The sequence below is a fragment of the Canis lupus genome, chromosome 30 (genome assembly GCF_048164855.1).
Source record: "Canis lupus baileyi chromosome 30, mCanLup2.hap1, whole genome shotgun sequence".
Taxonomy (NCBI): domain Eukaryota; kingdom Metazoa; phylum Chordata; class Mammalia; order Carnivora; family Canidae; genus Canis; species Canis lupus.
The window spans coordinates 15,882,273-15,896,142 of record NC_132867.1 but is presented as its reverse complement, the minus strand read 5'-3'; the positions used below and the strand labels follow the sequence as shown (position 1 = coordinate 15,896,142).

The 13,870-nt window shown below is 42.4% G+C and overlaps 1 protein-coding gene across 8 annotated transcripts in view; it reads left to right on the top strand.

The window, feature by feature from the left end:
- NRIP1 (nuclear receptor interacting protein 1) overlaps nt 1–7,564 on the top strand; it is a 99,564-nt gene extending 92,000 nt beyond the window's left edge. For all 8 annotated transcript variants that reach the window (XM_072806572.1, XM_072806570.1, XM_072806569.1 and 5 more), the window contains one exon: nt 152–7,564. In XM_072806572.1, the coding sequence (XP_072662673.1) occupies nt 495–3,995 (3,501 nt within the window). In that variant the 5' untranslated portion in view covers nt 152–494 and the 3' untranslated portion in view covers nt 3,996–7,564. The remainder of the gene's footprint in view (nt 1–151) is intronic.
- The last annotated feature ends 6,306 nt before the right edge of the window (nt 7,565–13,870 follow it).

Below are 13,870 nucleotides of genomic sequence, written 5' to 3'. Positions count from 1 at the left end.
CTATAATGCATATATACGTATGTACGTTATGTTTTACATACATATACGCACACACATATATAGACTTACAAATACTAGATTCTTTTGCTTCTTGGTATCGTAACATAATATTAGTTATGCCTCTTCTTAACTTTTTTATTTTTATTTTCAGAACACCGCTGTTGGCATTTAATTGGAAACAAAAGATGAAGAAGGAGAAGCAGTGTATTCACTAAGGATTCTATCCGCCCGCTGCCGCAGACCTGTGTATTAAGGAATTCTGCTGCTGCTTCTTGTGGAGTTGATCAGCTCTTTGGTCAAACTACTTTGGAATCTGCCTGCCTTTCCTCTTGTCACAGGGAACCCTGGTTGGAATGTAACCGTGCATCTCTGTCTGATGACTATGGAAGGTGATAAACTGACACTCACTTATTAAAATTACATCTCACTCACCCACAGAAAACCATTCTTTAACGTGAATAGAAACCAAGCCCTTGTGAACACTTCTATTGAACATGACTCATGGAGAAGAGCTTGGCTCTGATGTGCACCAGGATTCTATTGTTTTAACTTACCTAGAAGGATTACTAATGCATCAGGCAGCAGAGGGCTCAGGTACTGCCGTTGACAAAAAGTCTGCTGGGCATAATGAAGAAGATCAGAACTTTAACATTTCTGGTAATGCATTTCCCGCCTGTCAAAGTAATGGTCCAGTTCTCAATACACATTCATATCAGGGATCTGGCATGCTGCACCTCAAAAAAGCCAGGCTCTTGCAGTCTTCTGAGGACTGGAATGCCGCGAAGCGGAAGAGGCTGTCTGATTCCATCGTAAATTTAAACGTGAAGAAGGAAGCTTTGCTGGCTGGCATGGTTGACAATGTGCCTAAAGGCAAACAAGATAGCACATTACTGGCCTCTTTGCTTCAGTCATTCAGCTCCAGGCTGCAGACCGTTGCTCTGTCGCAACAAATTAGGCAGAGCCTCAAGGAGCAAGGATATGCACTCGGTCATGATTCTTTAAAAGTGGAGAAAGATTTAAGGTGCTATGGTGTTGCATCAAGTCACTTAAAAACTTTGTTGAAGAAAAGTAAAGCTAAAGATCAAAAGCCTGATACCAATCTTCCTGACGTAAGTAAAAACCTCATCAGAGACAGGTTCGTAGAGTCACCACATCATGTTGGACAAAGTGGAACAAAAGTCATGAGCGAACCCTTGTCATGTGCTGCCAGGTTACAGGCTGTTGCAAGCATGGTGGAAAAGAGGGCTAGTCCAGCCACTTCACCCAAACCTAGTGTTGCTTGTAGCCAGTTAGCGTTACTCCTTTCAAGTGAAGCCCATTTGCAGCAGTATTCTCGAGAACACGCTTTAAAAACGCAAAATGCGAATCAGGCAGCAAGTGAAAGACTTGCCGCCATGGCCAGATTACAAGAAAATGGCCAGAAGGAGGTTGGCAGTTTCCAGCTCTCAAAAGGAATGTCAAGCCATCTCAATGGTCAGGCGAGAACATCATCGAGCAAGCTAATGGCGAGCAAAAATACAGCGTTTCAGAACCCGATGGGTGTTGTTCCTTCTTCCCCCAAAAATGCAGGCTATAAGAACTCACTGGAAAGAAACCATCTAAAACAAGCTGCTAATAATAGTTTGCTTTTACATCTTCTGAAGAGCCAGACCATACCAAAGCCGATGAATGGACATAATCACAGTGAGAGAGGAAGCATCTTTGAGGATAGTAGTACCCCTACAACCATCGATGAGTACTCGGATAACAACCCTAGTTTTACAGATGATAGCAGTGGTGACGAAAGTTCCTATTCCAACTGTGTTCCCATAGACTTGTCTTGCAAACATCGAATTGAGAAACCAGAACCTGACCAGCCTGTTTCTCTTGATAATTTAACCCAGTCCTTGCTAAACACTTGGGATCCCAAAGTCCCCACTGTAGACGTCAAAGAAGATCAAGATACCTCAAAGAATTCTAGGCTCAATTCGCACCAGAAAGTGACTCTTCTTCAGTTGCTACTTGGCCATAAGAATGAAGAAAGTGTAGAAAGAAACAGCAGCCCCCAGGAAGTACACGGCGATGTGACCAAGTTCGGTAGCCAGAACTTCGCGAGGACTTCCGTAATAGAGAGCCCCAGTACGAGCAGGACTACCCCCGTGAGCACTCCTCCTTTACTTTCCTCCACAAAAGCAGAGTCTCCCATCAATCTTTCCCAACACTCTCTGGTCATCAAGTGGAATCCCCCACCGTTCGCCTGCGGCTCCCAGGCTGAAAAGCCAGCGACCTCCGCGTCGAACCCCCTGATGGACCTTACAAAGAGCAAAGACCCGCTGGGAGAGAAGCCGGCCCACAGCGAGGGCGCACAGAACTCCGCGACCTTCAGTGCCAGCAAGCTGCTGCAGAACCTGGCTCAGTGCGGAGTGCAGGCGTCCGCCCCGGGAGAGGAGCAGCGGCCTAGCAAGCAGCTGCTGAGCGTGAACGCGGACCGGCCCCTGGGCATGGTGGAGAGGCTGAGTAGCCCTCTGCTCTCAAACAAAACCAACGCGGCGGAAGACAACAGGGCGTTCGGCAGTCCAGCGGCAGGCCCCGAGGCGGGACTTTCTGGCTCCGAGATCGAGAATCTGCTGGAGAGGCGCACTGTCCTCCAGCTGCTCCTGGGGAACCCCAACAAAGGGAAGGGCGACAAGAAAGACAAGACTCCTCTGAGAGATGAAAGTGCTCAGGAACACGCGGACAGGGCTTTAAGCGAACAGATACTGACGGTGAAAATAAAATCCGAGCCCTGCGATGACCCGCGCAGCCCCAGTCCGAGCGTGCGCCTGAGCCCCGACGCCAGGGGCGCCCCGTTCCCAGGGGCGGCGCCTCCCGCGCAGAGGAGCGCGCCCGACGGTCTCAAGGCGGAGCCCGTTTCACCGCAGGATTTCTCCTTCTCCAAGAACGGCCTGTTGAGTCGGCTGCTGAGACAGAACCAGGAGAGTTACCTGGCGGAGGAGGGGGACGGCAGCCGCAGGAGCGGGGAGCTGGCGCTCCTGGAGGCCAGGACCCTCTGCGTGGTCCCCAAGAAGAGGAAGCTTTATAGCGAGCCCTTGGAAAACCCGTTTAAAAGGATGAGGAACAGCGTAGCTGACGCCGCCGACAGCCACGGCGCCCCGGAGGGGCTGTACGGGCCCCCGCTGAGCCAGCAGGAGCTGAAATGCAGCAGAAGTGATCTTGAGTTCAAATTCCCCGGCAGCCAGGGCCCCGCGGGCGACGCCGAGCACCGCGCGTGGGCCCGAGAGAGCAAGAGCTTCAACGTCCTCAAGCAGCTGCTCCTGTCGGAAAACTGCGTCCGGGATCTGTCCCAGCACAGGAGCGGCTCCGCCGGGGAGGGCAGGAGGAAGGGACACCGAGGCGCGGCGGGCGGCGGCAAGCCCGAGCTGAGCATTCCGGCCCTCGACGGGCTGCTGTACGGCCCCGCGCAGCCCGGCGGCTGCGGGGACAGCAGGACGGGCCCCGGCCCCCGCCCCGGCCCCGGCCCCGGCCCCCGCCCCCGCCCCTGCCCCTGCCCGGCGCGCGCCCCGCCCAGCCCCCCCTTCCCCGAGCCCGGGGGCTGCGCGGGCTCCAGGCCGGAGCCGGGGCCAGCGAACGGCTGTGCGGGCGGCGCCGGCGACAAGGGCCCCATTAAGTGGGTCATCGCCGACGCGGACAGGAACGGGTACGAGAGGGACTGCCCGCGGCTGACCAAAACCAACCCCATCCTCTACTACATGCTGCAGAAAGGGGGCGGCCCCGTCGCCGGCCGGGACACGCAGGACAAGGACGCGTGGGGGGAGCCCTCGTCCGCGGAGAGCGTCGCGCAGGTCACGGTCAAGGAAGAGTTCCTCCCCGCGGCGGAAACCAGGGCGGCCGGCTTCAGCCTGAGAGGCCCCTACAGCAGCCCCCCGGGGAGGAGCGCCCCTCGCCCGCACAGCGCGAACGGGGAGGGGTACCGACTGCTGGGAAACGTGCTGGCCATAAAGAAAGAAGCCGAGTGAAATGTACCCGCCATCCAGCTCCCGATCTTCTCTTTCCTTGTCTTTTCTTTTCTTTTTTTTTTTTTTTTTTTTTTTTGCAAACTGCTTAGTATGAACTTGCGACCTGTATAAATAAGAGCATGATTTGAGAAAAGCATGGTATAACTGAAACTTTTTTCATTTCGAGAAGTATTGGTTGCTGGTGATGTCTAAATATGCACACTACTTTTTTGCTTTACGTTAGATGTCATGAGGAAACTACTGAACTAGCAAATTGGTTGTTTAACACTCTGTATGCACCAAACAACAACTGTGAGTAGCCTATGAATGAAAATCTTTTATAATCCAGTAATAGGCGTAAATTAAAATGTAAATCTCCATCCATAGTGGATTAATGCATTTTGCTGCCTTTATTAGGGTACTTTATTTTGCTTTTCAGACGTCGGCCTACATAACACATTTGTTTTTAAATCCAAATTGTTCAATGACTCTTTAAATATTAATCGTTGAATTAAAAAAAAGAACCTAATTCACTTCTCATTATCCGATTCAGAAATAAATTAGAAAAAATATGCTTACATTTTTCACTTTTGCTAAAAAAAAAAAAAGAAGAAGAAGACGTATTTATTTTTAACTCTTGGAAGGGGTTTTGTGGTTCCCAATGTGTCTGCCCCACCCCAGTCCTTTTCAATATGTATTTCTTTAAACCTTGTACTACTTAGTAAAAATTGATTACAATTGATGGAAGTTTGATAGATCCTTAAAAAAAGGCGGATTTCCATTTTTGTATTTTAGCTACTTTACTAAATTAATATTCCTCCTTTTACAGAATTAGGAAAGTTAACCATTTACCTTCAGGTGGTTTCCTGAATAGTTGACTATTTAAGAAGTTGTTTTTAACAGAAGCAAAATGGCTTTTCTTTGGACAATTTTCACCATCTCTTGTAAAAGTTACTTCTCACCATTTCTGTGGTACCTGTGAGTCTTACGACCAGGGTTTCTTAAAAGCTGGACTCAGACCACCTGCATTAGAATCATCTGGAGCACTTGTTTTAAAATGCAGATTCCTAGGCAGCATCTCAGATCTACAGATCAAGAATCTCTGCTAAGTGGACCTGGGAATCTCCCAGCTGCATCTTAACACACTTCCTAGATGTTTCTTCTGCACACTCAAGTTTGAGAACCATTGCTTATGACTTTTCTCAGAACACAGGACTGTAAAAAACAAACAAACAAAAAACCAAACTACTTGATGCCTATATTTTCCCCAATACAGTTATACATCAACTCAAAATTTGCAATATTGTAGTTCATATATAACCGTTATGTCTTTGGAAATCGGGTTCAGAATACTTTTTATGACAAAAAAAAAAAATTGGGTGGAGGGGACAACTTTCATATCTGGCTCAACATCTCAGGAAAATCTGTGATTATTTGTGTGTTCTAATGAGTAACATCTACTTAATTAGCCTTAGGGATGGAATAACAGGGCCACTTACCAAACTCAGGTGATTCCAGGATGGTTTGGAAACTTCTCCTGAATACATCCTTAGTTTCTATTAAAATCATTGTCCTAAGAACATTGCTGACCAAGACAAAAATATTTCTCTCAAACCCAAGAAAGGCACTCAACTCAGATTGACTAAAGAGAAAAGTACAGAGGGCACATATACATGACAAAGTTGCACACAGTCCCTCCATTGGTCCTACTCTTTTAAAATTGCAATTAAGACATAAACATTGATGTTCTCTTGGAAGAACTTCTTATCGAGCCACATGGGGTTTTGATCTTGAAACAAGTCCCTATGTTTTAAGTTCAGCTTTCACAGTCCACAGTTTGTTCACCAGATAATACTTTTGTTTTTAAAAGTGAACCAGGTTTGCAACTGACCTATCAAAAAATTGTTATATAATCAACTATTAATTAGAAGGAAATCTATTTGAAGTTGTTCTACTTGAAGTTGTTTCTAAGATTTTTTATATTAAAAATGGGCGTTATTTCCTATATGATCTAAAACCCTAAATGATTATTTTTTTCTCAAAATGATTTGTAAATAGTTACTGGATATATTATAAAACAATAGTCAGGAGTGAATATTATGCTACATCATGGAGAGATGAAGGTGTATGCTTATTCTGAAGTGAAAATCCCACTGGCCAGTGAATATATTCTATTCCATCCCATATTGACTCTGTGACAATCTTATTGTCTCCACCATATAAATAAGTTTTTAAGCAAGTCATTTTTTTTTTTTTTCCTGCCATTGTGAAAGGTCTGCAGCCTTAGAGGTATGCTAGAAAAATTGTTGGTATTCCCCTTTGGTCGGGGGAAAATGGGCTTTCACAAGGGAGTGAAATTTAGGTCAGGGAAAAGAGTATCAAGGGCCAGCATTGCTATCTTTTTGTTTGTTTCTTTGATTGGTTGGTTGTTTTTGTTGTTGTCATTGTTAACAGTTAAAGGAATGAGGATATGTAATACGTAGATAAACATGACCAGAAGAATGATGTTCTGATTTACTAGAGAATGTCCCCAGTTTGACTTTAGGGTGATTTTAAAGAACAGTCAGAAAGGGCATACATCCATAACTTCACTTTGTTTATGCATATGTAGTTACAAGACGCGCATACACACGTTTTCAAGGACTATTTTAGATATCTAGACAATTTCTTCCCGATGAAGTCGTTTGTGAAAGGGTACTACAGCTCTCATTGACATCAGTAAGGTAGCATTACCTGTTTATTCTCTGGTACGTGTTACAGAAGAGTAAACTGGTGAGAGTATATATTTTATATATATATATATATATATATAATATGTATATATATATATATTGACTTGTTACATGAAGATGTTAAAATCAGTTTTTAAAGGTGATGTAAATAGTGATTTCCTTAATGAAAAAATACATATTTTGTATTGTTCTAATGCAACAGAAAAGCCTTTTAACCTCTTCAGTTTCTGTATATTCCATGTATAAGTGTAAATATAATCAGACAGGTTTAAAAATTGTGCATGATGTATACAGTTGCAAGTCTGGACAAATGTATAGAATAAACCTTTTATTTAAGTTGTGATTACCTGCTGCATGAAAAGTGCATGGGGGACCCTGTGCATCTGTGCATTTGGCAAAATGTCTTAACAAGTCAGATCAGATGTTCATCCCAACATGACAGTATTCCATTTCTGGATATGACTTCTGTGGTTTAAGCTTTGTGAAAGAATGTGCTTTGAATCCAAGGGTCTTAAAACTTTTTAAAATCAAGTCAACCACTTTTCAACATTAAGAGTTCACACAACTACTTTCATGAATTTTTTAATCCCATTGAAAATGTAATATTATACCAGGAGTATTCCAGTCTGCTGGAATACAGGGACATTACCGTTCATATGAATTTTGGGGTTTACACAACCAATTTTAATGCTATCGGCTTAGTAATATAATTTGTCATTTTTATTAGAAATTTAATTTCTTCATGTGATATCATGAAACTGTACATACTGCGGTGTGAATTTTTTTTGTTTTGTTTTTTAATCTTTTAGTGTTTACTTCCTGCAGTGAATTTGAATAAATGAGAAAAAATGCATTGTCTATGGTTTCAAATGACTGTTATTTTGTGGGTTTTCTCTGGTTTTTAGGTCTTCCATAAATATAAAACTCTCTGGTCATGGAAATAGCAAGTCTTCAAGACTGCTTTACCCTTCTCAGGAAAAGAAGGAAAATGAAAAGAGAAGAAAAAGAAGGTGGCCATGAGTTAATGTATCTAGAGGCAGGGCAATTGAAGCATAGCTCAAAAAGACAACCAGCCTACCTAGCCTCACTTCTGTTATTTGGTGTGTAACTGAATGATCACTGGAGATTTTCAAAGTGGGAAGAATTTGTGAGTGTTCAGAAATAAAGATTTGATAAATTTTATTAGGTTTTCATCCAGTTTTCACTGAGTGTTATGTTCATTTTAAATTTTAAAAAAGGGCACCTGGGTGGCTCAGTCTGTTAAGTGTCTGACTCTTGATTTCGGCTCAGGTCATCATCTCGGGGTCATGGGATCTAGCCAGCCCCAGGTTGGACTCTGTGCTCAGCAGGGACTTTGCTCAAGATTCTCTCCCTTGCCCTCTGCCTCTCCCCCCACTCCTCCCCCCCACCTGCTTGATCTCACTCGCTCTTTCTCTCTCTTTAAAAATACATAAGTATTTTAAAAACAGAAAATAAAGGTCTTCAGTCATCTCCCCAAAATGAACATATATGTGTGTGTACCCACACATCTATATGTAAATATATATGTATATAGTAATTAGTAGTTAACCATGCTAAGCAAAATATGTAATAAGTAATGGAGACCAATTTATTTAGGAAAAAAGGAATTCTTGTAACCAATGGCCTGGGAACTTGTATTTTTACATATATATTATTAATGATAATTTAGGAGGAAGGCATTTTCCCAAAATGAAGGTCTATTTTCTGGCACTAAAATAAGTCTGTAATGAAAATTCTGCAGCTACTATCCCAACGTTTATAAGTATTGTCTAAAAAAATAACTGAGGAGCAGAATGCATTCAGCTATTCTGTTATTAAAATATTGAAGTTACACTTTGTGATAATATATGGATACCATCGTTAGCATCAAAAGATGGATGCACAACCATGTTTTGTTTTATTTATTGATTTATACTGTGAAAATACATAACAAGACCATTGAGTAATTGCCTAGTAAGGGTTTCTTTTATTTTAGTTTATTTTTATTTTTATTGTTTTAGTTTGGTTGTTTATTTAAGTAATCTCTACATTACTCTACATCCAGCATGGGGCTTGAACTCGTCACCCCCACGTTCGAGAGTCTGCATGCTCTTCCAACTGAGCCGGCCAGGCACCCCCCAAGGGATTTTTAAGAAGAGAACAACAACTTAGTTGTTCACTTCACTACAAGATAGGGCCAATGACTTAAACATGGAGAGTCTTTACTAATCAGAATTTTTTCTACCACTGGTATCAGTAAACTGTGACCTATTTGGTTATTTAAAAAAAAAAAAAAAAAAGTAGGTTTTAAATGTTTGTTACTAAGCATGTCACTTTTTGTTTATTCCATGAAACTTAGAGGACCTGGTAAGGGTTGGTGGAGGGATCTATTACAGTACAGTAATATTTACAACATCTTAAAGATGTTCATCGATAAGTTAAAGACTCCTGCTCTGAAAAACCAAAATTAATGTCTCCTTGTTTTTACCAGAATAATTGGAAATAAAATTCAAGTCTTATAAATGTCAGTCCTGAGGAAGTGCTGCCGCACTTGAGAGGTCCTCTCTGAGTGTCTAACAAGCAATATGTAAACTCGAATTTTAAAATAGTGTACTTCCGCAGTCCGGCGCAGCAAGAGGATTTTTGAGCCATTCCAAGCAGTCTTTTTACAGCCTTTTCATTTTCACAAATACCTAGACAAATTCTATTTTCCAGCCTTTGCTTTTACTAAGTTTCATTGGTAGATGCTCTAAACTTTGACAAAAGTCTGTGACCATTTTGGACTGTTTTACTCATTTTTGCTGATACAACATTCACCTGTGAAATCACTTCTGGAAAAGGAAGTGGCCTACCACGTCTGGATGTTGTAGCCTGTGTTTTTCAAAAACCATCAACAGGATCACAGAGGAGAGCCGGAGTGCGAATACATTGTCTGAGGTTATCTTTTCCCTTAGCTAATGAATAAGAAATGATAATTTAAGGATATAGTAGTTAGATGATTTTCTCCAAAACCCACAGCTTTCCCTAAAGACTGGAAAGGTTGCCTGTGGCAGCCATTACAGGTAATCATTTGATAAGCACCGGGCAAATCCTTGTAAGACTGTTAGCACCCCATTGGGTGTGCCAGCTAGCCTTGCTACATCCCCTGGTGTGCCTTCTGACTTCTGGCCCGGCCTGCATTTTCACATTTTTAGCTCATTCTCTCATCATCCTAACACCTTTCTGCCCATCATCACAGAACATTCCAATGTTCATACCTTCCCAAGAAGAATTCTCTATTTACTGAGCACATCTGCCTTCTTGGCCTCAGTGCCGGCAGTCATATGACACTGTCTGCCTAAAATACCTCCCACCTTTGCCCTCTTGTCCCCATTCCCAGATTTGTAAACTTATACTTCGCTTTAAAACTTCACAAGTATTACCTCCTCAAAGAAGCCCTCCCTCTGTGATTCCTCTGGGGCAAAGTGTGCTGTTCGGGCCTGTGTAATCCCATAATGCTTTATGTGGACTCCCTCGAGGCAATCATTAGCTAACAACATACCTTGTATTCCTTCTGAAGGCAAGAAGTGTATGTCCTAAATCTTACATGCAAGTCCCAATCCTGATGCATAGCAGTTAACTCAGTAACACGGATGCCTCGTCAGGAAATGAATGAAAGGCAATCTCTTCTTACACAAAAAATGAAAGGCTGCCTCCCCTCGCCAGTCTGGGACATGAACAAAGTAATTTATGTGGTAGGGACACATCCATTCCCCTGAAGCAATGGCCAGCCTCCTCAGCCACCTCTGGCCCTAGACCGTGTTTGTGGTCCAGCCCACGCATCCTCCCTTCTGCTTTCTCTAGTCTATGGAAATGCAGTCTACTAGGAAATTCCTGATACTTAGAGGAGCTGGTTCTTGAAAGCAGAATGGAAACTGCGGTTTTGCCAGTAAAAGGCTAATCACCTGCTTGCTGTACCCCATCTTCCTACAAATAACAGTGAGCATCTTAGAAGTTGTGCCTTTTAGCAAAGAAGCTCTCGACCCTTCCAAACACCACCTCTGTGCTGAGATAGGCCCGAGGCAAGCATTCGTGGCTTCTCCCGCCACCAATCATGAATGTGTTTATGTTCCAGAGGGTTACATTTGTCCGAACTATCCAGGCAGGACATGCTGTCTTGATGAGTTTGGTACGACTAACTCCTTGATGGTGAGACCCTCACCAGGGTAGGAGCTAGAATTATTAGAATAGAATAAGCTATTTCAGATTCTCAAGGGAATCTGGGCCCCTGAGGTGAGAATATGCAAGAAACTAGTGCCACATATGAACTAGTCCCCTAAAATGAATATTCCTTCATCAGAGGACTTTGATGACAGTAACATAGCTATAAAACCAAATCACCAGGTTTTAAGAGTATTAGAAAAGTAATAGGTACAGTGATTTGTTAGGTGTGGAATAAAAGTGTGTTAAATTGATGTGAAAGCAGAAACATCTCATGTGTGGAACTGGACAGACAGATGTCATTTCCTTTTATTCTGATATAAAGTTAAAGTAATAAACATGTTCATTTTTAATTATTGCATTCTATTCAGAAAAACTGCATTTCCTGTTCCCAGCCCCAAGAGAAGAAATAAGGCCTTTGTGGAAATCATGCTCGTTATATGCCTAAATGGCCTTAAGGATTAGCAAAATAGTATTAAAGATAAAGTGATCACAAGAAAGTTATACTCCAGGACTTTCTTTTGCTCCAAATTGAAGCTGTTTGTAATGGGAGGAAGGTTCTAAGAAGCCAAGGGTCTTAGAATAGTCAAAGTACAACTTTCTAAAATAATGACGACATTGATGCCAGTAGGTGAATGGCATCATATAGGATTTAGAGGCTTCTTTTTCTCCTCCTCCTCCTCCTCCTCCTCCTCCTCCTCCTCCTCCTCCTCCTCCTCCTCCTCCTCCTCCTCCTCCTCCTCCTCCTCCTCCTCCTTCTTCTTCTTCTTCTTCTTCTTCTTCTTCTTCTTCTTCTTCTTCATGATTTTATCTATTTCTTCATTAGAGACACAGAGAGAGAGGCAGAGAATGAGGGAGAAGTAGGCTCCCTGTAGGGAGCTTGATGTGGGACTTGATCCCAGGACCCCAGAATGACAACCTGAGCCAGGCAGATGCTCAACCACTGAGCCACCCAGGAATCCCTAAAGGCTGTTTCTGATCACCAAGTGAACTCACTCAAGCAGTAATATAGGCCAGAGCATCCTATTTATATTTATCAGATTGCTTTCTCAATCTCTCTCTTTCCCCCCTCTCTCTTTCTTTCTCTCCTTTTCTTTCTAAATATATGATAGATTTATAGAGGTATAATTCGCATACAGTATAATTCACCCATTTAAAGTATATAATTCAAGAAAAAATAAATAAATAATAAAGTATATAATTCAATGGTTTTTAGTATATTCATAGAGTTATTATAATCTCTAGAAACATTTTCCTCACTCCCAAAAGAAACTCCATTTCTTTCTATTGTCTTAGATAACTACTAAATCCAGTTGCTGTCTCTGTAAGTTTATATATCCTGAACATTTCATATAAATGGAATTATATATGATCTTTTGTGGATGGCTTCTTTCACTTAGCTTAATGTTTTCAAGGTTTATTCATGTTGTTGCATGTATCAGTACATCAATATTTTTTATTGATTAATCATTTCCCATTTTATGTATGCCACATTTTACTTACCCATTTATCAGTTAATGGACATTTGGGTTGTTTTCGTGTTTGTCTATAATGAATAATTGGGGATCCCTGGATGGCGCAGCGGTTTGGCGCCTGCCTTTGGCCCAGGGCGCGATCCTGGAGACCCGGGATCGAATCCCACATCGGGCTCCCGGTGCATGGAGCCTGCTTCTCCCTCTGCCTGTGTCTCTGCCTCTCTCTCTCTCTCTTTCTCTCTCTCTCTCTCTCTGTGACTATCATAAATAAATAAAAATTTAAAAAAATAATATATTTATAATGAATAATTGTGCTATGATCTTTGTTATTATTTCAAAAAGAAAATGGACAACCAACTAAAATTTGGTTTGGATATTGCCATGTATGCACTAGGACAGTACAGAGTTAGTCAACTGCCAATGTGAGGGTTTATTTCTGGACTCTCAATTCTGTTTCTATTGATGTATATGATTATGTTATGCAGTACCACACTTTCTTGATTACTGTAGCTTTGTAGTCATTTTTCAAACCAGGAAATGTGAGCTCTCCAAATTTGTTCTTCTTTTTCAAGATCGTTCTGGCTATTGTTGGTTTTGTAAATTTACATATCTGAATTTTAGGATAAGATTGCCAATTTCTGCAAAAATGATAGGTGGGATTTGAATGATAGTGAATTTATAGATTAGTTTGGGGAATATTGTGATCTTAACAAGATTAATTCATTTAGTCCACTGAACATGGGCTGTGTTTTCATGTATTGTGGTCTTTAATATCTTTTAACACTGGCACCCTAGGATGATAGCTTGAGCTGGACTCTCTTTGACTGTCTCTTTCCCTGATCTGGTAAGCTGTCTGCTTCTTTTGGTGTCACACCCAGCTGTTAGGCTCCTCTAATTGCCTGATCCTTGCTCTATTGTTTTTGACAATGCCCTGGGGCCTTAATAGCTCCATTGTCTGATCTAATTAAATTTGGGTCCTTTTGCAAGAGTGGTTTTTGAGGCCAGTCTTTGAGATTTGTTCTGTTCCCAGGCGGGCTTCATAGCAGTCTCTTTCCCTGGTTCTGTCTGGTAAACAGCTGGCCTATGGCTTAGCTTCTTGTTCTCATGGAGCTACCAGCCTCCAATCAATTGCTTACCACCAAGATTCTCATTAGGCTTGAACTTTCTCAACTCTGTTCTAAATGAAAGGAGACTTTCAGAAGCCTCTGTCCTTATGGCTTGCCACTTCATTGCTGGGGCGGAGATAGTGGCCTGCTTCTCTCAGTTAACACCCTGCTTTAGAAGCAGGGTGGTAAGTGGAGAGGATAGCCCCTGGTGTTGTCAGGTCACCATTTCTGGTGGGAAACCTCTACTCTATGAGTGAGCTGGGGTTAGGGCAACCAAAGCCAACCATTCCAAATCTGACACACTGAGGGTAGACTGTCCGCCCTTACAGTGGAAGCAGTGAGGGAGAAGACAGCCCTTGACTTTTGGCACTTGCCTGAAATTT